At 43.6% G+C, this 27,699-nt stretch overlaps 1 protein-coding gene across 4 annotated transcripts in view; it reads right to left on the reverse strand.

The window, feature by feature from the left end:
• Nucleotides 1-15,203: 15,203 nt before the first annotated feature.
• The window catches only part of RTKN2 (rhotekin 2), a 129,237-nt gene continuing 116,741 nt past the window's right edge, over nt 15,204-27,699 (reverse strand). For all 4 annotated transcript variants that reach the window (XM_075423081.1, XM_075423079.1, XM_075423078.1 and 1 more), the window contains 3 exons: nt 23,497-23,662; nt 21,424-21,531; nt 15,204-19,907 (listed from right to left, as the gene is read on the reverse strand). In XM_075423081.1, coding sequence (XP_075279196.1) covers nt 19,354-19,907; nt 21,424-21,531; nt 23,497-23,662 — 828 coding nt within the window. In that variant the 3' untranslated portion in view covers nt 15,204-19,353. The remainder of the gene's footprint in view (nt 19,908-21,423; nt 21,532-23,496; nt 23,663-27,699) is intronic.

Here is a 27,699-nt window from a genome sequence, read left to right on the forward strand (position 1 = left end):
AAAGAGAGTGAATTACAGAGCTACCATATAAGATTTCAGATATACAGATAGCAAGCATTATTAAAATTTCTATTGAAGGTGACCTACAAAAGAGGGACAAAAATACTCTGTGCCACTTCTGATGCAGGAAAAAGTGAATGTGAAATGGCTCTAGCCCAACTGCTGCCTAGTCCCGCTGTCATCATCCCCCTCTGCTTCCCCTCCCCACCCTCTCCCCCAAAAATTAATGGAGAGCAGCGAATTGCTTTCTGCTGGGACTGCAGATATGCAGGCTGCTGTTCTCTGTTTTAGCTGGGTAACTTCCTTGGAGGGCACAAAGGGGATGGTTTTCTCAGTGCTCACCTGAAACAGAGAGAAGGTGAATTTTTAGTGGAGAGACTTTTTTTTTTTTTTTTATATTCTGTGCTTGACTGGGTACCAGAGATTTGATGGCACGAGCCAGGGGCCGATCCGGCTGCAGCGTGACTGGGGCGGCTGCCTTCTGATGGGGGGCTGTCGTGGAGGACTCGCTCAGCATCTGCCCTCCGGTCACTCTTCCACAGCGCCTGCAGGGGTTGGTCCTGCACTTCAGCTCTCCCCGGGGTGGGGGTGCCAGCTCTGTCACCTCTCCAGCCGCCGGCGGAGTTTCATAATGCCTGGGGGCATTATGAGATACATAATTATAAAACCATATGATGAAATATATTCAATATGTATTTATATGGACAAAAATATATACTTTCATTATATAAATATGTCTATATATATATATAAGACTGAGTCCCTGCATGGCTCACACCAGGTGGGTGTGAGGGACAAGTCATTTTCTAAATGTCTCATAATCAAGCAAGTGAGACCAATACAAAATAATGCAGAAAAGAGGACTTCTCTCAACCTCTAAAGTACTGAGGACTCAGCATTTGCCACCAGGGCGATGAGGTTAAAGGGCCGCTGGTGTTTTTGCACCACAGTGGCTTTCCACGAGGAGCTGGTGGTGGTTTCTTGTGGTGATATCATCCAGAAGTGAAGAATTTGGGTCTGTTTTTCCTGATCTTTCAGTACAATTCTAGCGGGGCTAGGGTTGGCAACAAGCAGGTGAGGAGGAGGGCTGGGGAGAGGTGGGTTCCCATGCGGGGTGGCCATCGGCAGAGCCCAGCTCCTGCTCTTGCAGGGCTGTAGGACTGAACACTGACACTTCAGTGTGGTGCGCCCATCTGTGAGCGGTGTCGGTCCTGCTCCATCACTGCAAGCCCAACGCCTTTGTCCCACCAGGGACACTTCTGAAGCTGGTATCTCGCTCTGGTGCGCGGTCTTTGGCAGCGCTGATCCTGCCCTTAGAACCTGTCCGCAGCTGGTGTTAGGGGGCTTGCAGGAGGGTGAGGGGCAGGTGGTTTTACACCAGCTTCTCTGGGCAATGCAGAGCACTTGGGCTCTAACTTTAGGTTATTAATACCCAGTGACTACAGATTTCCAACTGCAGCCTATTTGTCTGTACTGTTAGCATCTGCTTTGTGGCGAGCAAAGCATTGCACATATTATTAGTGTTTGTTTTCAGCAGAATTTCCTAAATCCTGTAATTCCCAGGTTCTCATCAGAATCTCCCAAATACGTCTAATGCCTAGATGGGCTCCTAGAAGATTGCGTTTGATTGCCTCTCCTTGAAAAGTATGTTCCTCTTTCCACAGTCCTAAAAAGTTGCTTTAGCATTGTCTGGGATGGCCTTGGTCTAAGGGCAGTAGGCAGGCTGGTGCTCTGCTGCAGCCAGCTGTCTGGCTGAAGCTTTCTGGTGCATCCCCAAGCCTTGCCAAGGCTGGCTAGATGGTTCCTGAGCTTCTGCCTCAGCTAGGCTGGAGATGTTAATCTGCATGAATAAATGTCGGGTATCTCATTACTAGGAGCCCAACTTGGTTTAGATCACCTCTTCTGCTTGTGTATTGCTCGATTAGCTTCCTGCATGCAATACTCAGAACAAAGCTTAAATAGAGCAAAAAAACCCCACGTGGGCTTTTGAGCTGCCTAAGGTGCCTGCAAAGGAGCAAATACCACCCGTATGCAACACGTGCCTGAGCAGCCCTGGGCTGAGGGGAGCTGTGGGCAGAGCTGCAGGCGAAACCCGCTGGTGCTCAGGAGTACACCAGGCGTGGGCAGGGACCCCGGCAGCAGCTGCCCTGGGCTGCAGGGGCTCACCGTCGGCGGGCTCCTTGCACACCACCAACAGCCTGCCTTCAGCAAGCGCAAGAGGCCCTTCGGAGAAAGACTTTGTGTTTTGTCAAGCACTTCATGGTTTAATGTTTACAAGAAGTGTAATGCCCCGTCAGCAAAACCAGAAAAGGCTGCCGAAGCGTGCTGCGGCTGAGCATCCAGCTGCTTTGCCATCACGGACGTCTTGTCTCAGGGTGTGATAATTGCACAATAAAATCCTGGTCCCTGCTGAAGAGCAGGATGGGTGGCTGTATGGTGAAAACTGCTGTACAGTTCTTTTTTCATTTATGGTAGCTTTTGAATTCGGCAAAGCAGATCATTCATTCAGCCACAACTTTGTCTGATATAAAAGCAAGAAGCTGGCAACTACTCCATCAAGGGATGGAGGAGAGTGGATTACATTTTCCTACCTGGAGCTGTATTGCAGCCCAACCAAACGCTATCCAGTAAATGATATAAAATAAACTTGAAACAAATAAAGCCTGACAACAACCCACCACATCATGAATTTACCTCGGTGAGGTCAGCCAAATCCATTTTGGCGTGGACAGGTTTCCAAGCCAAACTAGATCTCCCATAAGGCTGCTGCTGATGCAGCTCTTTTTCAGATTCATACACAACACTCGTAAGAGGCAGAGGAGAAGGCTCTGAACTGCAGCCGTGAAGAGACTGGCCTCTGAGACAGGAATGGGGAGACAGGGGTGTTAATTCATTAAGGCATTATATGTGTCAACAGGAAGGGGATTTCTTTTTCAATAACTTAAAAGGTGGTATGAAAGGTGTTGAGGTTTCATCCCTCAGACTACCACTGCCCCTCACAGAGGCAGACCCTGACCCCCCCTTACCTCCGTCCATCACGTCCTGAGCCGCCGGCTCTCCAGGGTCACAGGGAAGCTCTAAGGCAGCCATTACCCCGACTGTCCCTCTGTCTTCCCCTGCATCTTTTGCTTTCAGCTGCTAATGGAGACGGAGGAACAACTCCCAGAGTGGAGCCACCGGTTGTCTTTTCCACTGGCTACAGTTTGAGCGTGTGGTTGTTTATCCCCCTCTCTTTCCACTGGTGCATGATAGCTCTGCTCAGGAGGAGCATCTGTTCTTCATTTAGAGCCAGCATTAAGCTACTTTTGCAACAAGATTGATGGAGGCAGAAGGAGGTCAAATGATTTATCCAAGTTCAGAGAGAGTCCTACCAAATAGCTTGCCTGTAGCACCTATTGGTTATTGGTCCTCCTCCGTTCAGAGGGAATACGTGGATCAAAGAATTGAAATCAGCAAGGTACGGAACAGCGGTTCCCAACTCTGTCCAGCTTCAGCTTTTCAGACAGGCCCTTATAAGGCCATGTAATGGAAATCCCAGAGAGGGCAGAAGACCATACGCCATTAGAATTAGGCTACATCTCCATATGGATCGGACGCAGAGGAATTACAGCTGCATGCTGGATACTTCAAAGAAAGCAATAAGGTTACTTGGACTGAAACCCAGTGGCCCCTCCAGCTCCGGTGGGCTGGCTGGGGGCTCTGCGCTCCCGCTGTGCCCTCCCAGTGCCAGGCCTCACTACGGTGCCGTCCCCGCTCCTCTCACTGGCTGAGTGGGATTGGATACGTTATTAACTTTCATTCTTACTATTCTTCCCAAAACCAACTGATTTTTGTAGTTGCACTGCACTGCTGTAAGCGCGGCTGCTTTGCTGTCTCGCTACACAGTGAGTCTCTGCTGGCAGGGTGGTACGGCCGCACATGAGCTCTAGGGCGGGTAGGACCACCACAGGCTTCCCTGGAGGCACGCACGTCCCACACAGGCACAACCAGTAGCCTCTGGGCGCTGGGGAGGATGAGGGAATCCAAGAGTACAGGCAGCAAGGTCGAAGTAATAAGCTGTGGTGGAATACTTCAGCAATGGAGAACAACTTGGGTGGGCGCCACGGCCAGCGATGGTCTCCTTGTACCCTCTAGGCCTTCCCCAGGCAGACACCCCCACCCCACCCCCCCCAAGCTTAATGGGCAGTAGAAATGGGCACTGCCTAGCGGTTTTGTAGCCAAAGCCACACTTTCCCCTGGTCTTCCATCCTGGCTGATGTTTCTGTCCCCGAGAAAATGCATACTCTCCAATCTTCCCCCTTTTGAGGGCTTCCTTTTTCTGTGCTTTTTTTTCTCATGTGTGCCACATCACTTTTCATTTTAATCTCACTTGTTATTTACTGTCAAGGGAAGGTTTGTCATTTTTTGCAGACAAACAACTGTTCTCAGGGTAGGGGAGCTGTACCTGCTGCTCCCAGAGTGCCCGGAGCAGCTTGGCCTGGTGGGAGCAGCTGGGGCCGAGGGCTGCGTGCTTGTTGCCTTGTTCAACAAGGGAAAATGCAGAGTCCTGCACCTGGGGAGGAACAACCTCATGCACCCGTACAGGCTTGGGGCGGACCTGCTGGAGAGCAGCTGGGTGTGCTGGTGGATGACAGGTTCACCATGAGCAAGCAGTGTGCCCTGGCTGCCAAGAAAGCCAATGGGATCCTGGGGTGCATCAAGAAGAGTGTGGCCAGCAGGACGAGGGAGGTTCTCCTTCCCCTCTACACCGCCCTAGTGAGGCCTCATCTGGAGTACTGTGTCCAGTTCTGGGCTCCCCAGTTCAGGAAAGATGAGGAGCTACTGGAGAGAGTCCAGCGGAGGGCTACAAGGATGGTGAGGGGACTGGAACATCTCTCCTACGAGGAGAGGCTGAGGGAGCTGGGCTTGTTCAGCCTGAAGAAGAGAAGGCTGCGAGGGGACCTAATAAATGCTTATAAATATCTGAAGGGTGGGTGTCAGGAGGATGGGGCCAAACTCTTTTCAGTGGTGCCCAGTGACAGGACAAGGGGCAATGGGCACAAACTGAGGCACAGGAAGTTCCATCTGAACATGAGCAAGAACTTCTTCCCTCTGAGGGTGACGGAGCACTGGAACAGGCTGCCCAGGGAGGTTGTGGAGTCTCCTTCTCTGGAGATATTCAAGACCCGCCTGGACAAGGTCCTGTGCAGCCTGCTCTGGGTGACCCTGCTTCAGCAGGAGGGTTGGACTAGATGACGCACAGAGGTCCCTTCCAACCCCTACCATTCTGTGATTCTGTGATTCACCAGGTGAGCAGCCCTCAGTTTTGACATTGGTATAATCTACATAGAAGGTCAGAAGAATTGGAAAAATTCTGCTCGTGCCATTTCGTTTTATTGTATTTTCCTTATCCAATTGAGAAAGCAGGAAGAGGGGAAAGAATTAACGTGCTGCTCCTTGGATTCACCTAGCGGAGAAGCAGCAGGCAGATGCAGAAGCTGGGTGTCGCGTTTTGCTCCCTGGGCTCCCAGTGTGCACATCTTAGGCTGCTGACAGTGCTAACCCTTGCACATACAGCCGTGCACGCATACCCATGTGCACACAATAGACAGCACAAAGCCTTTAAAATTTCAGCCTGAAGTTAACAATATCATTATTATCTGGACTAAGTATGAATGCAGTCTCTGTTTGTCCATCCCTCCTCTTCACAGGTGCTGAATACTGGGCTGGCAGCTTCTTAAACACTCTGGTTTAGGTCATACTAACCTGTAACGTTTTGGTCTGGCTTTCAAACCTGTTCAGAAAGTTTCACAGCCTTTGGATCGCCACACTGAGGAGAGTGACCCCGCTGCAAATCTCAGCTCTTTGGAGAAGTTCAGGTGTGACCTCTGTTTGCAAAGGCTGAGACATTTCTGCACTCAGGTGCCATCTTTGCCCATCTCTACCGACTGCAGCCAACCCTTCTGTCAGTCATCCTGCAACACATCACATGGGAGAGCTTCTGTGATCCACCCTGAACAAATGTGAGCTTGTGATGCCTACAAAGACAATCATGTGAGAGCTGTGCTTTGTAATGACCTGACGTCTCCCAGCTTGTACCATCCAAGTCCGCCTACAGTGACAGAGGGAGTTTGGTGGGGAAGGGACCCACAAGGGGTGTGGAGCAAAGCCGAGCTATTAGAAGAATAAATGCTCAAACACTACTACTGCTCCCATGGAGAGGGAAGGGATAGTATTCAAGTTCAGTATTTTGTATGATGACAAATGTCGTTGCAAATGTCTCACAGCTAGCCGGGCACTTCTCATCCACTGAACTCTCTCCAGAAAAAAAGACCTGTGAAAACATATGTGCTCCAATGATTTCTAATTTCAAGCAGCTTGGAGGCACCCTTGATGCAGTTTGGCTTCTGCTCACTGCTGCAGAAGCACAGGAAGGCTGCGTGTCCACAGCTATAGTGAGAAACCTGACCGGCAACATTTCATTGACTCCAACCAAAGCTGTGAAGGGGACGGACGGAAAACAAGCACCTGACAGATCTCTCCAGGGCTGTGGTGAACACTGCTGCACGCAAGCTGGTTAGCTTTCCCCAACAAACTCACATTTCTCCAAATACCATGCTTCGTGGAGCTATGAAAAGCCAGATTTCATGGCAGTGCCCTGCGATGCATCCCCCCCTGCCCGGCAGACTCCACGCCAGGAGCTGCTGCCCTGCACGGCCCCTCCAAGCTGCGCTGCTGGCGGCAGCCGCCCTTCGCAGCCAAAAACCTTCCAGCTGGTCCTGAGCTACTCGGGCCAGGCTCTCTGTTTTTCCCTCACATGTGTGAACAGGCCTCGCGCTTGGAGCCTCCGGGCATGAAGGCGGTGTAAATGAAAGCATAAACATGGCTATTCTCATTAGTAGATGTGCGGTGTGCTGCAACTTACGCAATCCTGCTTTGAACGAGTGTGAGGAATTCATAGAATTCTCATAAATCTTGATCATTTCGCTTTCATTGAGGGTTTTTATTATTCCTTTTTTAATTTTGTTTGCCTTTTTTTTCCCCCCGCCATTAATCATTCTCTTGTTCAGAAGTTTCCTCTCTCCAACGACAGAGAATTAAAAAGCTCTGCTTGGCAGAGCCGGTGAGCCACCCTAGCTGCATACTAACGAGGACGAGGACAGCTCTCCAGCAACGGGTGGGCAGAGAAGGGACACAGCCTCCCGAGCCAGCACGCAGCCTTCGAGGGAAACCTGGATGCTCTTTGCGAGCAAGGCAGCTAGCCGAAGGAGTAACCTGGTGCTAACCTTGGTCTCACCGCCTTGGGGGACACCATTGTGAGCACCGTGACTTTTGGCCATCTACGGCTGCTGGCGTCCTGCCATTAACCACACATTCGCGTGTATGATCTACCCTGTGGCTAGCCTGCCCACTTTTAAAAGGTCCAGTACCTTGAAACACTCTCTTAGGTAACCACTGTCCTTAGATAGCACACCAGGAGAAGCAGAGGTGGGGTGGGAGGAAAGGGGAATCAGAGGATCCCCTTGGGACACTGGGAGCTGGCCAGGAGGGAGATGACGAGCAGGACAGGCCCCAAAGGAAGCTCCAGAGGAGATGAGGCTGGAGTAAAACTGTGGGGTAAAGCTGTAAGTGTGTCAGCAGCAAAGCACAGTGCTTTTGCTTTAAACAGGTGATTTGTGGGCTTGTGTCTAAAAACACCATATTCTCGAATTTCAACTTTCATTATAAAATAGACTTGGAGGAGAAAAGATAAGCCCCTGCAGTGTGACCTATTGGACTGAATAGCCAAAATGTCAATACAAATAACATTCCCTGACTGTTGTAAAGCCAACTGCCTCGGTGTTAGGATCTGCGGTTAGCAAAGAGTTGTACTTACAAACCTGCTTTACTAGCACACTCCTGGTAGCCTGTAGCCCCACTCAAACGCTCACCTTGTGAAAAATGACAAGGCAGGCGCATGCAACTTGAGTCCTGCAGAAACCCAGTGCCATCGCCCCTCGTGCCGAGGGTGGGAGCAAGGCCGCGAGGGAGCCCACAGACCCGGATACCCACTCTCGCCGCAGTGCTCGGGCCAGGTGTGTGGCAGCCCACTCCAAAATGCCTGGCTGCGGGGTACGTGTGCCCTGGGGATGTGAGGATCAGCAGCGTCGAGGGGTCTCATCCCGGCAGCCTCAGGGGAGCTGAGCTCCCAAAAGCTTTGCCCTCCCCCTTCCCGTCCTCCAAAAAGCAAACAGAAAAAGAGCAGGTTTGGGCTGTAAGCAGCAGCCAGCCTCTGACCACGCAGCGCATCACTGGTGAAGTGGCTTTGACACATCCATTGCCCCAGCATTACGTGCCCTGATTATTTTCTTTTTAACAGTAGTTAGGTGGTTAATTACCTGAAGGTTGCAAGCTGAAGCCTTGATTTTCATACATGACTTAGTAATTAAATTACCCCCAGTTGTTATTACATAACATAAGTAACAGCTACATGATTTTAAAAGAATAGTCAAATTTGACAGACAGTTTAGAGTAATTTCATTTTATATTGGAGCCTAATGCTAAGAGATTGCACAGAAAGCAGAAGGCAGCTGCCTGGAATCGTTTGAAATTAACATGTGGTAACCAACAACTATTATTATTGTATTACTGCTTGTAATTCCCAAATGGAGAATCAAATTTCTATAACAGATACAGCTTTTAACCAAAAAAAAAAAAAAAAAAAAAGTGTTTCCTTTTTCTGGCAAGGAAAACTCTTTAGGAAATGATACTGTTGAATGAACGTTTCCCAAGTGAGGGGGAAGAAAACCCCAGCCTTGCAAGATTCTTTTGCACAGGGCTTTGGCTTTCCAGAGATGCCACTGCAGGATTGTCTGAAGTTTCTTCTAAAGGGCTGGTAGAAAGGTAGATTTATTATTTAGAGATGAAAACATGCTAATTAGTTTTTTGAGCTATAATACATATTCGCTGTAACTGCATTTAGCTTGGAATTTAGCACTCGCCAAAAAAACGAGACGTTCCCGTTCCCCCATGAACAGATGTGCCCGAGTGCTCCGTTTCTACTCCTTCACGTGCGTCTGACCGAGAACAGTATGGAGATCTCCGGGGCTGGTGACTGGGAACACAGGATCCCTTTTCAGGCTCCTGGAGCTGAATATTGGCCTGTACATTTTTGACTTGAATTTTAACAGGCTGTTACTTCTGTGTATCAGTTTACATGGGAAGGCTGGCTCAGGCACAGGACCGGGGCACTAACCGGATAGCCCAGCCAGACCTAAAAGTAGCTCAAAAAATCAATGCCTCTTTAATTTGAAATGCTTGATGACTAATCTCTTGTTTTCTTTAATTAATGATCTACAGTTAATCATTATGAATGGTAAATAGTCTATTTCAGCATTGATAGCAAGATTTCCTATGGGAAAATCTTCCCCTATAGCTTTAATTTAAATATGCATTTTCACATCGCACTTACCAAATCTTTACCTTTATGCTATTGCGTGATTACAGGTCCATTAACTAATCACATTTGACAACTTGTTTATTGAGGGGAGCGACTATTTTACATCTCTTGCCTGGGAAAGAAAATACTCTAACAAACAATTATTCAGCATCTGCAATCATGGAGCACTGAATTAATTGCTTTGAAGATCTCAGTCAAGAAGATCTTGATAAAAAAATCAAAGAAAATGTTGTTTGATGCATGAGAGTGCCGGAAGGGACTCCGGTTTTGTAAGCTGCAGCCCTGCTCTGGGGAGCACTCGGTGAGGATCGGCGCCTTGAAACGACAGACTGCGACACAGGAGGAGGCCGTAGAAAAGCTCGTTTGCTTGCTTGTTCTTTTAAGCTTTAGTTTATCAAAACCAGAACTTGGATGTATAATTTGATTATAAGATCAGGACACTGCGAAAAAGGCAAACCAACCTCAGCACAGTCAGGTCTCAGCACCGCCGTGAAGGCTGACACACGGGTATTTCACACGTGTAACCTCTACGGCTGACTTCCCCCACCATACAAATAATGAACCCAGAGGGTATTGTGAGGCTTAATGATTATAAAGCACTTTAAGTCGTTCTCCTGAAGGGAGCGGCTGTGATTGCACTGGAGTGGGAGAAAAAGCAGAACAAGGCACGTGGGCATCTCGGCTCTGGATGGGCAGCTGCGCCGGCAATGTCCGCTCTCTGCCGCACGTCCAGGGCAGTGTCGGGGGAGTTCATATGTCAGGTGTGCATACTGGTGAGAATAGAGCGTCATGGAAAATGGTGGGATCGCTGCTGAAATTTCACCCAGGTACCGAGGACATTAATTAGAAAGGAGTTTCTGACCTTTCTTCCGCTTCTTTGTCCACGAGGTCTTACAAGCAGGGTTTTCACTAGCGTGACGGCTGCTCCTTCAACAGCACGAGGAGGATCACGGTGTCTCACATGAGACAGTCCCAAACTCTGCTCCATGGACAAGTCGCAGCCTGCAAAGCATTGGCCAAACCCAAGGCCACGTTGAGTCCTCTCAGCTGCTGGACCTTGCATGCTTTGCAAGCCAGTGGATATGAGATGTTCCTGCTGGATCAGACCAATTCCTATCGTGACACTGAAAGGGAAGGAGAGCTTAGAGGTTCAAAACCCTCTGTTGTAAGGGGCTCCAAAAGTGAAGTAAACATCATCTCTGAATATTATGTCATTATAAATAGCTGAAAAAGGTGCCCAGTAAGCTGAGGGGTAGTGATAACTTCAGGCGGCTTTGCAGAAAACATCCTAATTGAGCTTTTGTGGGTCACATGAAACTCCTAACAGGCAGCTTTTCAAAACTGCCCTGTTCTTACATTAAAAATATCTTTGTTAGCGTCATCTCTCTGGAGATGGGCAAGACTTGAATTCTTTTTCCTTTCATGCATGCCCCAGTGCAGAAGCATCTATGAGGATGGCGGTATTTAGGTCACCATCATGAAACATTGCTCTGTTTTGCCAAATCCAGCACCGCTAAGAACTAATGCATCGAAACGTGTGACGGAAACTACCATCACTGCTTCCCTATTTGTAGATGAGGAGCTGAGAAGCCGTAGCGCTTGCGTTGGCTCTTGTTGAACACAGGAGAGAGCTTGAGCTGAATTTATGTGCTCATAACTATGTATCCTGACTCAAATAATTGTTCCTGCAGTAACCCCTTGGCTCTCTTTAATGCCTCAATAAGAGACAGATGGAGTCTAACTAAATAATTGGCTCTATCTTTTCCTTTTTTTTTTGCAGGTATGGTTGACAGAATTTGCCCTGCTGAAGGAATCACATAGAAAGAGGCAAGTAAACACATTGTTGCTCAGGTTTGCATTAATCACTCTAGCAAGCTGTAGAGTAGCAGAAGACTGATATGTTCTGCTTTATCCTTATAAAAAATGTAAATAGCAGGTTACGCATTAATGCCTGGAAAACACTAACTTCACTTGCCAAGGAATTATACAATTATTTTAAATGGATAAATGGAAAGTGTGCATCGCTCTGTAGGCTGAACTGGCTATTGCATGAGCTGGGATGAACCCGAGTTAGTCCCAAGACAGCAGACCATTCTTTACTGAAGGATAATGATCAAGCAAATATTTAAGAAACTTTCTAATGAGGTCATGAGTAAAATGTGATATATTATTAGACACAAATATGAACTTTTATTAAAATAATAAAAAATTCTGATATATTAAAGGCATAGGATAGTAAATCTAGTTTCACCTGGAGCTGTGTATGGAATACCATTATTAGGATTTGTCCTTAATAAAAAGCTTTCCATTTACTTAATAAAATCTAAGTGAGACTCTCTTAACTTTGCATGTTTGAAGTCTGCCCCCCGTCATTTCACATGGCCGGTGCCATGAGACAAAGCCATCTTGATGAGAAGAGCAGCCTCAGCCCCTGCACTCAGTCAGTCAGTCTGGATTCAGGAGGAAGAAAGGCAAAGTCGCTGCAGGCCCTCGATGATTCCTACAAGCCAAATACACGGGCTAAGTATCTGGCAGCTCAGCACTTCGACAGTTGTGACTCCGGCTGATACATCCCCATCGTGAGAACGTCAGCTAAATTGCTCTGCTTATTTTTAAAGCTCTCAACCCCTGTGTACGGCCATGAGGGACTGAAGAGTAACGGTCACTCAAAACCAAAGGAAGCAAAGCAGCTGCTGCCATCTGAAAAACAAACGTTGTGCGGGCAAAGCAGCTCACTTGTGTCAGCTACGCATCCATAGCATTTTTCCTGCTGCTAAGAAATTTGTAAGGAGATGTTAAGCTCACCATAACAGTGCTAGGTTCTTCTTTTCTTTCCTAAGGTCCACCTTTATTTAAGCACAGCCCATTCTGGCCACAGAGCAATGGAAAGGTTTTTGTTTGTTTTTCGCTAATGCAGAACAAGTTGCTAAAATGGAGACAATACTAATGAACGCGTTATGTTCTTGTACATCAAGAGTACCCCTGAGCTAGCAGTGTGTGTTCAGCTCTGGGCACCCAGCTCAGGAAAGATATTGTCAAAATACACGTGGGATTTTGAAATAGACACTAATTAGAAAATGGAAAATATAATCCAAAGAAAGATGGAAAAGACAGGGACAGTTTGCCTTCAGGGTGAAAAAACTTATGCAAAGATTTGCATTTTGGTACCACCTTTATAGTCAGTGACGAAAAAAGGAAGGTGATGGACGATTACTGGCTCTTTCCCTCTTAGGAAAAGAAAATACAGAAATTTTAAAGTTTGGAAAGAAAACTCTTGTGGCGTATCATCAAACTGCAAGCTCTGTAAGGCAACAGTGATGCCAAAATTTAAGTAAATTTGAAAATACATTTTTTTATTTTATGTGATACTATGAGTCCATGTCCAGGCACAGAGAAGCAGTGAAACTTTTGACAGGGTAAAAGGCTTCTCACATCTGCATGTAGAAAAGCCCACAATTACTGAGGGCTAGGAAGAAGCTGTCAGTGTATGAAACACAACCCCACAACTCCCTTCTGCAGGTATTCCTGTATCACCTACTGACACAGGTGACATTGGACAATGTCCAAAAAAAACCTCTCAGGTGAGACAATATCTATTATAAATTATATTCTTTTGTAAGTATTTTGGAAGAAGTTCATAGAAATGTGAAGAAAAGCCTTAACAGAATAAAAGACACTTCACTCATTACTATAATTTTTCTCCCTTTGGGGAGGTACATAAAGAACATTTAGAAAGCTATCTTGATATAAAAATCTTGAAAGATTGGTTTTTCCCCATGAAAAGCAATTTATTTTGATGTCTCACAAACAGATTTTTCAGTGAATATATAATACATATATGGAAAGATTACCATATAACCATTTGCTAATGGTTATATGAAGAGATCATCATCTCTTACTTTATTATGATCCCTTAAAGCAAACTGCAGCAACTTTAGCTGCAGCATGATTTTCATTAAATCATGCAGCTGCATTGACTCGCCTTATAATTATCAATCACACTTTGGTTTTTTATGGACTCTTGAATCAGAAAAGTATTCTGAAATTAAAATGCCTAACAATTCCCTCTACTTTTATTACAGTTCTTTTACGATAATTGGGCCAAAAGAACACTTTACTTGAGTGGCACAGTTAGCTTTAAATTAGTAAGGCTACACCGAGCCCTGGCCAGTGGGGTGAATGTGAGTTCCCCTTCAGCACAAGACTGCCTATGAGAGAAAAAAATTAATGAATGGTACTGGCAGTATCAGTGGCTCATTTATGAAGTCACCTTACAAAGCAGACTGAATGATGTAAAATCTGCTTCATGACACATTTTCTTGCAAGACTGTGAGAGAAGTAAGGACCTACAACAAAAGGTTTAGGCTCATTTGTGGAAACCAGGTGCATCTCAGATAACATTTTTAACTTTATGCATTCACACAGAGATCTACTGGATACACTGGACAACTCGCTGAGCAATCGGTGCTGGCTGCCAAATGGTTTTTTCTCCTCTCCTCTGGTTTAGAAAACTGAGACCAATACTGTTTGCTATTGTCAGTACGAGCCTAGAGGGATACATTCAGCAGGCCCAGTAGATAAGCAGCTATCCATAAGATCTCTGATTTTACAGCAGCCATCACCCATGGTTTATCAGCTGGAGTAAAGCTTAATGTAGTTCTGGACTGAAAAAAATGACACCAAAACCCTTTCACTCTAGAAACGCTTTTAATTTCACTTGCATATTTTAACAGAAATACAATATGTTAGCAGCAAAAAAGATTTCTGTTCTAACATTTCACAACACATTAATGTCCAAATATTAATTTTTCTATTAAGGCAATAGACATTAACTACAAATCAACTCTGAATACTAGGACAGTATTTCCAGGTACACACAAACCACCATAAAATAACTATGAACATAATTTCCATAGAAAAAATAAAATCACAATACTACTAAAAATGTAAACATTTTAAACTAATGTCTTTAAAATCGCAAAAGGTACTGTCTGCCATTCCAAGACCAAGGCAACAGCTGAAGACATTAGGTATAATATAAAAAGTTACTAATTAAGTCTTTGTTCAGTCAATATCTCAAAAGTTCTTCACGTTCTGTGAAATTTATATTCAAGTTTGGACTAGGAATTGCTTTCAAGTTGTACTTCCTAAAAGAAGAGTTCAGGTTGGCCGTTGTCTCTGCCCGACTTCAAGACAGCAATCCCACTACTTAATTCTGCTTTTAAGCAGCAGTTAATTCATCCCAGCAGTAAACAAGCGGATACAATTTTCCGAGCGGGCCTGGCACACTGCTCAGAAAAGTACCTCATCACACACGTAGCTCCGCAGTAGCAGATGCCAGTGATGTCTCCACCGTGCCACACCAGGTAGTTTGAGCCGTCCATTCTGGGTGCAGTGTCTCTGAACAAACCCCGGTTCTCCGCGGACTCTGCTGCCGCCTTGCCTGCACAAATCTGAACACGGGGCAACGGGACGCGAGCGCTGGGAGAAGCCCCAGGTCTCCTGCTGTCTTCCAAGCCTTGTCCCAGCAGGAGGCTGGCTAATGTCCCCTGTGCCTTTGTGAAATATTTCCTATTTCGGCATCGTTTATAGATGCTGATCAAATGACATTTGGCCTTTGATCACTGATATTTTGAGTCATGCAGTTAAAGCACGCTCCTGACTGAATGTAACTGATAAGATGGCTTCACGGGGACATTTTCTGTTAGTGCCCAGAAGCAGCAGTTGGGTTTCCACCATAGCCCGTACGGGACAGGCTGCCTCCTGCCCCCAGACTCCCCCTCACCCCCGCTTGGAAGGACGAAAGGAAACAGCTCCCCAGCCCCACGCGCTGCCAACTGACGGGCTTCAGCGACATCCGTAAAACCGCCGCACAGCCTGGGAAGTGAATCAGTGCAACGCCTAAAACACCACCCCAGCAACTTCCTCCTGTCAGAGTGCTGGGGTACAAGCAATTCATTGGTCTTAATTCCCGTTTTGAATATTCATCCTCATTATAGTCAGGAAAACGTGAGGAAAAAAAGACAAAGGAAGAGTTCTAATTTCCGAACAAGCCTATGCAATGATAAGGGACCAGTATCAGTAATAACGTGTTACAATTTCTCACTATGTGGAAAAGCCAAAAAATGTCAATTTTCCTCACAGATCTATCTTATAATTATACTCCTAAAATTGTGCTCTGTTTTTATTACTAATATTTATGTTCTCCTGCGTAGACAAAGGCTAAGTACAAATGTATTTCCTACAATTGACTTTACTGTATAGCTAAGATCAGCATTTGCTGGTAGCCTGCAGTTTTTATCAGTTAAACAAACTTGCTTAACAGAGAATGCAAAGGCAATAATAAATGGCAATACAGAAGGGGGGCGAAGAGTAAGTCAGTAACAATAAACAGTAAAACCTGAAGTCAGCTGGTGCTTCATAGTAGGGATTGTATAGTGATTGTTTAAAATAACAGAAACTACATCTAGTAGCAGAAGCCTGTCCAGCTTCTGCACAGCTGTAGGAGCCTAAACGGGCAATTCATTAAACAAGTCTCGACACTGCCATGAAGTTTCACAGGGCCGTAAGAACACCACTGTTGTTCTGAAGCAGGGTGATCAGGGTAATTAATAGCCTCATTTGCCTAGTGGTGATCAGGGCAATATAGTGAACTGGCTCATATGAATCTAATTTAAGCACAGATATAAAATGTCAACCAACACAGCTTCATGGAGAATAGGTCTTGTACAACGAGTTGCATTTTGCTCTTTGATACAGTAAGCTTGGCTTGCAGAGACACCTGCACTGAGGCGTTACCCATAGGAGCCCCAAGTCACCTACTGAAAACCAGATGAACACGTCATTTTCTTTAAAATATCAGTACTAGATCAAATCAATATAGAATGTTATGTTGAAGACAGAAAACTGATTTCAAAATGCAGTATTAATAGGGAATCAGCAAGAAGTATAATTGATTTCCATCTTACTCAATTTTTTAAAGGCTCTGGGGAAAAAAGGGACACGAACTCAACGGCCTGTCTGTTTGCTTTTGCCCACCCACCTACCCATGTCACTGATGTAATAAAAACTTATCACCTCTCTCTACAAACCTTGCCTTGCATTCAATTTTAAAAATCAATGATCTGGAAGAAACTGTAAAAATCCCTTGCAGTAAATTTGCAAAGGACATACAGACTGCTGGAGCAGTAAAGAATGAGGACAGGTCACTTACACAGAGCAATCTGGATCACTTCATGAGCAGTATTTTAATGCTGGTAAAATACAGTGTATATTTCTAAGAAAAAACAAGGTAGGATAATAAGGGGATGATGTACCGCATTCTTGAAAAAGACTCTGAAGAGGACTTGAGCCATAAAAGTCAGCATCCAAGGCAATGCTTCCACAAAACAAGGATAATACAATTTTTGAGGAAAGAGAGGAGGGAGATATTAATCAGAGTAAGAGGATCACATTATGTCTCTATATAGTCCTGATGGATCACTATTGACATGTGGCATCTAATTCAGATGTCACACTTCAAAATATCTCAATACGTGAGAAGTACAGAGAACAACACGAAGATTAATTAGTCTTGGATAACATTCATTGCCATAAGAAAGTTAAGGAATTCAGTACATCTCATCAGAAAAGGTTAAAAGGGACATAATTATGATTTATAACTACACACAAGCAACTAGAAAAGCTGATACTACAGAGATCAATATAAGCAATCAAATGCATAAAAAGACCAAAATAACTTAAGGTGGAGCTAGAAATGCAAATAGAAAATCAAGTGAAAAATGTACCTGGGATAATTAACTATTGCAACAGGAGCTATGAGTGAATTCTCATCACTTGAAGACTTCAAATTAATATTAAATGCCTTCGTAAAATATGTATGTTCAGTTCAAAACAAAGCCACCGAATTTAGTAGAGAAACTGCTAGTTGAAATTCAGTGGCCTGTTGAATTTAAAAATAAATCCTCATTATGGTGCCTTCTTGCCTTATATATTTATGAGATTTATTTTGAAATATAACAACTAAATGGAAGGGGGTTACCAAGAAAAAGGTATTCTTTCATTCCAGAGCACAGTAACATTTAAGGCTAGATTTAAAAGCTAAATAAACTGCAGCTGCAATTTGGAAAATATGCCTTTTTCCTCCTATTTATTTTCCCTATTTCTTGTTCAGAGTTGCACAGTCCACTTAGTCGACTGTGTCTGATTTACATAATCATGTAGTTAATTCTTCATTTTTTCTGTTCCTATTTATAAACCATCCACAAACCATCCACTTAAGTAACAGCATGATTTATTGTAAGAATGATTACAGTTGTTTCAGAGGAAAAATGGAATGTGATTAAATGAAGAATGAACAAGGGACATTCTAGAAACGAAGGGCTCTAATCCTGCGAAGCGATTTGTAAGCGAAACCTGCCTCTCAACCACATCCCAAATAGCCAATGAACTACTGAGGGAATTGAGCAGCTACCTCTACAGCTGTGAAGCCAAGAGCTTAGCAGAAGACAAAGAACAGATCAAACAAACCAACCAACCATGCACACAGTATCTTCTGGAGAAATAGTAAAGCTCTCAAAGCCATCCACACTTTAGTAAAAAAAAAAAAAAAAAAAAATTAATGAACCGTATGCATACAGTTGCTGCTACGACACTCTCAACACAGGTCTGAACACCAAGGCTCTAGAGGGAGATCTGCAAGCAGACCTTTGCTCTTGGATAAGTTCCAGCATCTGAAATCAATGCATCAACCAAGGAAAGGGCTGGATATTTGTTGGATATTATGTCCCCGCTCATTGCCGGGGGGTTGGACTAGATGACCTTTAAAAGTTCCTTCCAACCCAAACTATTCCATGATATTTAAGCTGTGGATCCAGGAGAACAGAATCTTTTTCGTATGCAACAGATGCTTTGCAGATGCCACAGGAACCCTCATAACCCATGATTCTTACAAAAATGGTGAACGGTCTGATGGAAGAATATCAAAGTTCAATATTTTCACCTGAAGTACTTATTCTCTGCTATTTCAGAAAGAACAAGTGGTGAAAAAAATAGTGTTTGTTTACCAGTAACACTGCCGTGTTTACAAACCAGCTACCTACCAGGAACAGCTGAGAGGCTCCACAAAGGAGAAGCTATGCTACAGTGCCCCATTCGTCAGAAAAAAACACCATAAAAATGAAATCCTGAATAGGTGTTCATACACAGTACTGCTTTTAAATGTTTGTGCTAGTCCAAAACAAGCAGCAGTGATGGATCACATTCTTGCTCACACACAGATAATCCTGGTCCATTTGGACAGTGCATGCACCAGCAAGAACTTAGGAGGTCCCACACTACATTAATAGAACTGCTTCAGAAATTCATACAGTTACAGAACCGTTCAGAAGAGCACAGTAACTTCTCATAGCACGTTATCTTATAAGCAGTGGTTCCCAAACAGTGAGGGAGACACAAGAATATTTTAGGTGACACCAAGCATGGAGCCGAGAAAATCAGCTTTGCAAGATCTGTGCTGAATGTGTGTGAAATTCCCGCTTGAACCAGTCTGAGGAGCTGCAGAGGGGCGAAGCTGAGGGACTGGCAGCAGGCAATGGTAACATCCCTGCTGCAGGGCCACCGAGTTACCCTGAACACTGTCGGTTTTTCAAGGGGAAAGTACTGAACCACTCTTTTCAGAAGCAGCACCGTTATCTTAGCTGGAGATAACTCCCTCTGTCACTAGTGCAATTATTTAGATGTTAGCGATAATGAGTACAACTGAGACTAGTAGTAACCAGTAACCATCTGCAGCTAGTAGTAACGCCCTGGCTAAAAGAAAAAAACTTCAGCCTCAATACTTATAAGCTATATGCTAAAATCTATTTTCACTCGAGTTATAGTAGAAGGCTGAGAAACTTCAAATGCCAGGGGCTCTTCTATGCTAATTATGATGTCTACGGCTGCAGCCATGATCTAGGGTCTAGCATTTCTATGATGCATTTCGGTCTAGGGGTTGGCACCGGTTTGGTTTCAGGCTCGGTCTTGTTAACCAATGAAATGGGATTCCCATGGCCAGCTAAACTACTTTTTCTACAAGGACCAATTCCGTGAGGAGCAGTAGTGGGTGTCTGCAACTGCCGCGTTTTCATAGACAGCTTTGAATGGAAGGAAGAACTACCAGCAGACGTGCGGTTAGACTTCTCCCAGTTTTCCTTGCCCAATTGCTCTGTGTTCACCTGTGCTTTTGCACTGTATGGTGACTTATCGGAGGGTGGAGGCGGAGCTCTTCTTTTCTTTCCTCTGCTATCACTAGGACTTGTAGTATCTCTTTCTGGGCTCAGGTGCATGTTTTTCTGCACAACCATCTCATGAGATCCATCAAAGAGTGACGCCCATAGGGAAGATGCAGACTCTTTTTGCTGGCCAAGCAGGAACTCACCGTCACTCTCTTTGATTTTTCTTTGTATGATATCAGCTAAGCCCTCATGTTTCACTGGAGAATCAATGCCTGTAATTTTAAGGGACAGCAATTAACTCGGATTAAAATCCTACCAATGATTTTACTGCTACCTACTTCATTATTACTATTCAGAATATAAACCAATATTTTCTATGTCTCGTGAAGTCTAGACTACTATTGAGAGTATTAATGGATGAAACTGAAAGATTACATATGCTTTCAAAGAGAAAACTGAGGTGACAGGAGGGAACTGATTTCGTGACAGCTGGCATTGAGGCAGCAGGGTAGGCATTGATATTTCTTTCCAAGTAAAAGTAGAAAAAATAAGCTACTACTAGGAAACCTATATGTATTAGATATTAAACGTATTCTGTTGTACTTTGCTTTGAAAATTTCGTTTCACAGAAGGCCCATGAAAAAGTCTATGACTAAATATTCTTGTGCTTCCAGCCTGCAGAAAATGGGACATCTTTGCATATATCATTTTTCTTTATGTGCTTTAAGACTATCTTGCCCCATTTCTTGTCCCTCAAATTGAGTTTTCTGTGTATACTGCAGTAATACTAGCCTCAAACAGCAGCAATATCTTTTCTATGGCAGGCCACATGTTAATGATTTTCAACACATTTTTAAACACAGGGTTTTACCTATGAATACTATAAATAAGCAGGAAAAAACCCTGGTATATTAAGAGTGAAACAGAGCTTGTGTTCTGCTCCTCACTGATGTACTTGAGTATCAGTAGAATTATGCCACCGTGTTACCTTCGTAAAACTCCTATACAGTTGATTTACTGTCTTTCTGCTCTGCATTCATAGCTTAGATAGGACTCTCCCGACTGTTCAGTGCTCTGATGCACCGTAACTCAATGACCCACACGGCATTTTGAGCATCTTCACAGCTCCAATCTCAAGCAGTCAGGCGTTTATAGTTGTACAGCGTTTCTCAGCCAATACTGCATTGGATCCATTAAAACAAAGTGACCTACTTTTTCTAGTCTGTAAATATTATTTCTGTAATGAAACTATTAAAATAATCCTGCTGCATACCATTTCGGTCTGCAAAAATACAAGTCTCAAATACACGCTAGCTAGATTTTCCAAGCATATTTTTCAACATCATTACCAAAGACCAAACAATTAGGTAAGCTGTGTTTGGCAAGCCTTTAAATAGCTTGAAGAACAGCAAATTAATTTCAAGCACCTAGTTAAAAACATTATTGGTTTGCAGACTGGACTATTTTACCTTTACATTTCCTGAGCTTTATGCTACTCTGGCGTTAAGCGTTTATTTCTAGCGACAGCTTTTTTGAACGTGTTCAGGGCTCCCTAGTTACAGTTCAGGTTACAGGTTTTTTGGCTCAAGGTATAAAAATGTATTCTTTATTTGTGCTATTACAAATTCAGATTTAATATGAACTCCTTGGTATGCAGTTATGTTGCTCTTTCGTTGTCTGGATTGTCCTTGAAAAACTCGGTGTTTCAACATCAACACCAGAAGCCATCTGAATACAGACAATGTTGTTTCTGTTACCCTGCAACTTGAAAAGACAAGTCCCACTTACTCATATCATGGTAGACGGAGGTCGCTTCTTTTGTCAAGAACAAAGGTGGTTTCCGTGGTGACATAATCTCAATTTTCATAAGTTCTTCACAACAATGTTTCCACTGGCCTGAGAGAGAAAAGAGAACAATGACTGGAACTTAAACACTTCACCTTGAAAAAAATGGAAGTTATTCGGTTGTGTAAGGAAACTATCTCCAAAGCAATGCTAAACAGTAAGCATCTCCTTTTCTTTAGCAGGAATGCTCAGGATGCATTTGTATTTTCAACTCTGTGCTCATTCTCTTAGCATAAAGGTGATAAGCGACTACCTTTAATTTAAGCATCCCAGCAGTACTGTTATACTACGAAGGTTAAATATCATAATTTGCCTTCAAGTCCCCAAACACAGTATAAATTCATCAGAAAAAACACCTGAAAAAAACCAGTAAGGTTAGGGAAGCTTCGTGAAGTTATTCCGGGACAACCTCCAATACACTGCAAGCTGGATGTTACACAGCTACATTACCATGTTACAGTAAAGGAACGTTCTGTCTTTACAGAGGGTAACTTGCCTTTTATACATTAGCACACAAGGAAACCTCTTTTTCTGTTAATAGATTTTGACCTTAAGGAAAACAAGACACAGTAAAATTACTGTGTTCATACCAATCATTCCAAGTTTTCTGAGCACATTAATTTTAAGAGAATTTTAGATCCAGGGAAGAAAAAAGGCATTTAAATGCTAAGTGACCCATTTTTTTTCTGAACCTAAGGAAAATGTCTCAAAAAATCCATGGGTATTCTATCTATAATGAATAAGAAGTAGTTCTTTTACCTCACTCTACAGCTAATTTAAAGAGGATGCCCTAGTTTTTGCTTGGTGTATTTCTTTAATTGATAGACCCTTTTCTCATTGTAAATCAGAACTAGAAAGGACTAGAAATACAAACTACAATACAGAGTTTCCACGACCTCAACTCACTGATTTTATTGGTGTGGCCTCTTACTAAAGACTGATATTTCACTAATTGACCTGGTTCTCTTTTCTGACCTGATAAAAATGACAATCAGGAACCAGTTATACCTTGTCAATGACAGCATCATAACTGACAGTCATTCTCTACTCTTAATAAACCTGTGACAAACTACTCAAGCAGAGGAAAAAGACAAAGACACATTTAATATATTTAGTTCTTATAATAAATATTTGGTGTTAAATAAGCAACAAAATATACTACCTCAATACCGTTTCACTGGTTTACACCCATAAATGAGTTTCTTCTCTCACCTGAGAACAGCATAGTTCCAGAGCTTAGCCAAAGGATCAGGGCATCGATTCACCATCTCATTTACATCACCTGTTACAAAGCCTCGGGTACAGCTTTTACCAGGTTGAGGTAAGCAGCCTGTATTTGCACGACGGGACTGAGTGTGGCTAGGTGAGCACATTCCCGTGTGACAAGGAGTACCAAAACCTTAGAATTACCAACAGAATTAAGTAACTCCTATTGCAACAAATTGCAATTTAACTCATTAGTAATACCACTGATCACAGAAATCCCATGTACATGTGCCTGCTTGCAAGGGCTGGCTGAATCTGTGTCCTCGCCAAGGCCCCAGACGAATCCAGCATCCTCACCACTTCCCACTAAGGCTTCCACACCCACTGGTTTCGTACTTGCAGAACCTCACAAAACCAACACACCACTGACAGGATGCCCAGGCAGAGGTGGATTCTTCACGCTACTGTGGAGGAAGAGATGGTGAGAATTTAGCAGCCCTTAAAAAAAAAATAAATATCTAGAACACTGCTAAAAGAGACTGCTAAAAGTTCTTTTGAGATTGATGGACGTATTCTGCTTCTGGTTTCCTGCAAAAACCCAGACTGAACACGAGGACTTCAGTTTAGTCAAATATTTGCCTTCCAACGGCTTAGACCACCACCCAACAGTATCCCGAAGAACATTTTTCTTCTCTTCGTTACAAACAAAGGCTTATGAGGCAATTCCAGTTCAAACTGTTCAAAGATCCCTGTGATGTTACACAACACCCCACTCAGAGGGCACGCTGCCAACACTGCCTGCTTACTTACTCAGATCATAAAAGTGCTGCCAGAAAGCCTCCATCCACTTATGCAGCTCGTCCCTACTGTCAGCAGCAAAAAGTTGCGTCACAGCCTCTCCAGACACAGGGTTGATAACCGAGAAGTTATTAGTTCTTCTCTTGGAGTCCTTATCCACGGCTCGAATTCTGGTTTCCTAGGAATGACAAACTATGGTAATGAGTTTTTAGTTCAGCTCCACACTGGGATCACCTTATGGCCAATGACGCTGTAAGTAAAGTAGTACTCCGCTTTTTATCTAATCTAGATAATTTTTCCAATAGAAACAAAAAAGGAACTAAGATCAAGAACCGCTTATAAAGATCTTTTCTCATAAAACTATTAAAATGGCATGAAAGATGAAAAATAAGGGAATGGAGCACAATTCTTGCAGTTTAGTTCTGAATTACCAAAGAATTACAGAATATACGTTCTATGCTTCCCCTCCGTCTGCTTTCACCGGCTCACCTGACACTGCCCATTCTTCTCCACAGAAGTGCAGTGAACAACCTAGAACGACAGCAAGCAGCTCCTTTCCTCTGAACTCTCCAGCTGGACAACCACACTGTACAGCTACTATTTAGGTCTCCTACTGTACTTCTGTGGGCCATTGTTTATGCAATGTATTCTAAACTTGTACCTATTTTATGTTCATCCTAGTGAATCAGGGCATTCAGTGCTAATACTGTAGTTCACATTTAAAGGAGCATTTGTTGCAGTGACCCATACCATTCTTCTACAACAAGTTTCCAGCATGAAAAAACATTTTGGTCTAATATAAAAAAAAAAATACTATTTGTCATTTCAAAACAGACATTTTAGTTTTGTCTTAATTAGGTAGAGCTACATAGAAACAATAAAAAATATGTATAAGAAGTATATCACTAGTCTATCAAAGTTCTTTAGCTAATGTTAGAAAGGGTCTCAGATTACGCAGAAGCACTGTCACAGCCAAGGTTTCCCCTTCTATTCGGGGACCTAGTCTAACTGATTTTTATCATCTAGACTAGATTCAGTGGCATTTTCATAGTATCTAGTTTCTTTGTTATGGTATTACTACAATACAAAAAAAAGCACTTACCCCTGAGTGAATTTTTTTTTTCATGTCTAAAATACTGAAAGATTTTAGTAAAAGTCTGATAAAACACAACTGAAAAAAATTCCAGAATACATTGCTGCTCATCACAACATGATGAACAAATTAATATAATTACTTCATTCACAAAAGTAAAAGCAGAAACCCTGGGAATATCTTTGCACATACAATGCAACCTGACCGAACAAGCAGTGGCCTGTTACAACACTGCTCTTCAGAGGACTTTTGGCATACCCAGGGGAGGAGCATGATCCCAAATCCCGATGAGCTGACGCGTTTGGGCACCAGGGAGCCAGCCAGCACCCTGCAGCTGCCCGGCCCGGAGCCTGGCAGGACCCGAGGCTGCCCAACACGCATTCAGACCACACAGCCCCCTCCTGCCACAGAGGGGTGTCCCCGGGCACGGGGGTGCCCCAGGTTCTGAAGGAAGCCCACAGTCACAGCCAGGGCTGTGTTCCAACGTCTCCCGTCTGGATGGACAGGGAGTCTGACCACAAAGGTGGCCTCAGGGCATTCTCCAAAAGACAGTGGGGACAGATCAACCGTGTTCCTTTTTACACAATTCAACTGGTGTCAAACCTTCTCTGAAGATGTTAAACATACACCTACAGAAATTAAGTTTACACACGGGATCCCATGGGGATAAGCCTAGTTCCGATACTCAGAAAAACAAAAATTACTCTGCAGAACATTCCCCAGATTTTAAATGCATTACTGAAGTAACCATTTCAAATACCAACAGCTGCTTGTAGCATATCTGATGGATCTGCTCATTTAAATTCTTCTGTCTAAAAATAGGAGATGAAGTAATTCATCCATAAGTGCTTTATATCCCATTAACTCAGGTAACCATAGATACCAGCAAAAAAATTAAATCAAATAGATTAACATTTGACAGGTAAGAACTTCCAGCATGCCATACACAGAAGTTTATTTGATGATGTTTGCTGCATGTTTTATCCCACATTTGTGGTATTATTCAAAGGAGATAAATCCTCAAGCAACAATCCATATCTGATGCTTGAATATTTAAGGAGAGATACAAGATGCCACTACAGTAATGGGCTGATTAATTTACCAAGTTTGGGTGAAATACACTACATGCCCAGTTCCACTTAACAAAAAAAAAAAACCGCACCAAAACCACCCCAAACAAATCTAAAGCAGACCCAAAGAAACACCAAACCAAAAACACCCCCCCCAAACAACAATGAAGAAAGAGTCTGAAGGCACCACGCTATAATAACGCAGTCTTACAGACAACTGAACCAACTCTGCTACAGCTATTGCAAAGGCCAGCGCAATCAGTGGATCAGAACAGGAAAAAACGAGTTCGATCTTGAACTCCAACGACTCTTTCGGGGAAGCTGAAGTCAGCTTTACATCCTACATGCAAAAGATTATTTTTGTGAAAGTGGAGAAAGACTAAAAGGGAAAATGGAATGTAAATACGAACCTTCCTCTATACTTTCCCCCTAATCAAAAAATCTCTTTGTCTGATAATACCCCTCTGGAAAGCTCATCTTCTAAGCTAAAAAGAAAGAAAAAAAAAAGAGAGAGAGAACTTTTTTATTGCTGAGGTGCAACATTTTCCTGCTAAGCCACACATTGAGGAGTGGTTATAAAGACCATTTTAAGACATCAAAACAAATTTCAGTTCTTGAGCAAAATATTGAATAACATAAGATCCAGTTCTGTGTAACTATTTAAAGATTAAACAAACCAAATCACATATAACAAACTTCCTTCACGTTTTTAGTACCAAAAAATAAACCAAGAAATAACAACACAACTCTGGAAACAAAATATAATCTGTTCATGTGTTGTTTTCTGCTGTAATGTTAATAATTTCCATGGGGTCTGCTTTAGGCAAGCAGAGAAATATGGTTCAATTTAAACTGATGGCTTTCAAATGCATTAATGCACAAGACCAAATTCACCAGATCAGCTACGAATATTTCCTCCTTTCATCTTCATTGTTCTGTGAACTTGTAATCAACGTAACATCCTTGTGGCCACTGGATGGTAAATACAATGCGTAGGTGCAATATGGAAAAGCAACATTAGGATTTCTATGTCCTTGTAGTCATCTTTGGTGCAATGCAGCAGCTAAAATCCAGGAGAAGGAGATGGCATTATCTGACCAGCCAGCATTCTGTGGAGCACCAGGGAGCCATTATATAGTTTCCACACCACTCGATTTGAGCATGTGTTATAAGGTCCACTGTGTGGGATCTCGGTATTATATCGGCTTCCCCTGCCTGCATCCACAACCTCTTCCAAGCAATCGCAGGACTAAATTGAGCAATGTGATGTGAGATACCAGGCGTTTGGAGGCCCTTAGCTAGTCTGTGCTTTTCCAAAATACTTTCATGTGTATGACGGCTTGTCGAAGCCAACCAGTGGGACAAAGTCCTTACTACGGAGAGCACAGATATTTTCAGGGCTGCTCTCGTTTCAGCACTGCAGGAGTTCTCTGATGCACGCAGACACTATTGCTCATATTGCTGTCTCCCTAAATGTTCACGTGGTCAAGAACTCATATCGATATCCTTCTGCTCCAGTCCAAGGGTGAACTCCCTGGTTCCCTAGAAATACCGCACGGTTGCCTGGAAGTTGCGCTGCTACAGCCATCGCTACAACATTTCCCAATGAATTTCTCTACCTGACCTCGCTCAGAACAGATGCTCCAACAAGAACTGTCATTCCAGGTAACAGTCTGCAGAAACGCCAGCTTGATTTTGTCCTTCCACTCTTGCTACTTTGCTACCCCTTGATGCAAAGGGAATGGGAAATTAAAACTTTAGCAACCACTTTTAAACCCAGAACCCACGGCTGCAAACACTTGCTGTTCCTCACTCATCCTGTTCACCTCAGCTATCAGCATGAACAGGGAGACAGCTCTGGGTCTGCGCAGCACCAGAGCAAAGACTGCACAATATGCCAGGAAGGAAATCACAGGCCTACTTTAAGTTGAAGCAGTGTCTCAGAATTCCTCAAGCTTCAGGCATACATGGCACAAAGAAAGATTTACAGTCTCTGACCAGGACACAACAGACTATGTATTCCAAATACCGAGAAACTAACACGAACTGCTG

This window comes from Opisthocomus hoazin, chromosome 6, assembly GCF_030867145.1.
Source record: "Opisthocomus hoazin isolate bOpiHoa1 chromosome 6, bOpiHoa1.hap1, whole genome shotgun sequence".
In the NCBI taxonomy this organism is placed as follows: domain Eukaryota; kingdom Metazoa; phylum Chordata; class Aves; order Opisthocomiformes; family Opisthocomidae; genus Opisthocomus; species Opisthocomus hoazin.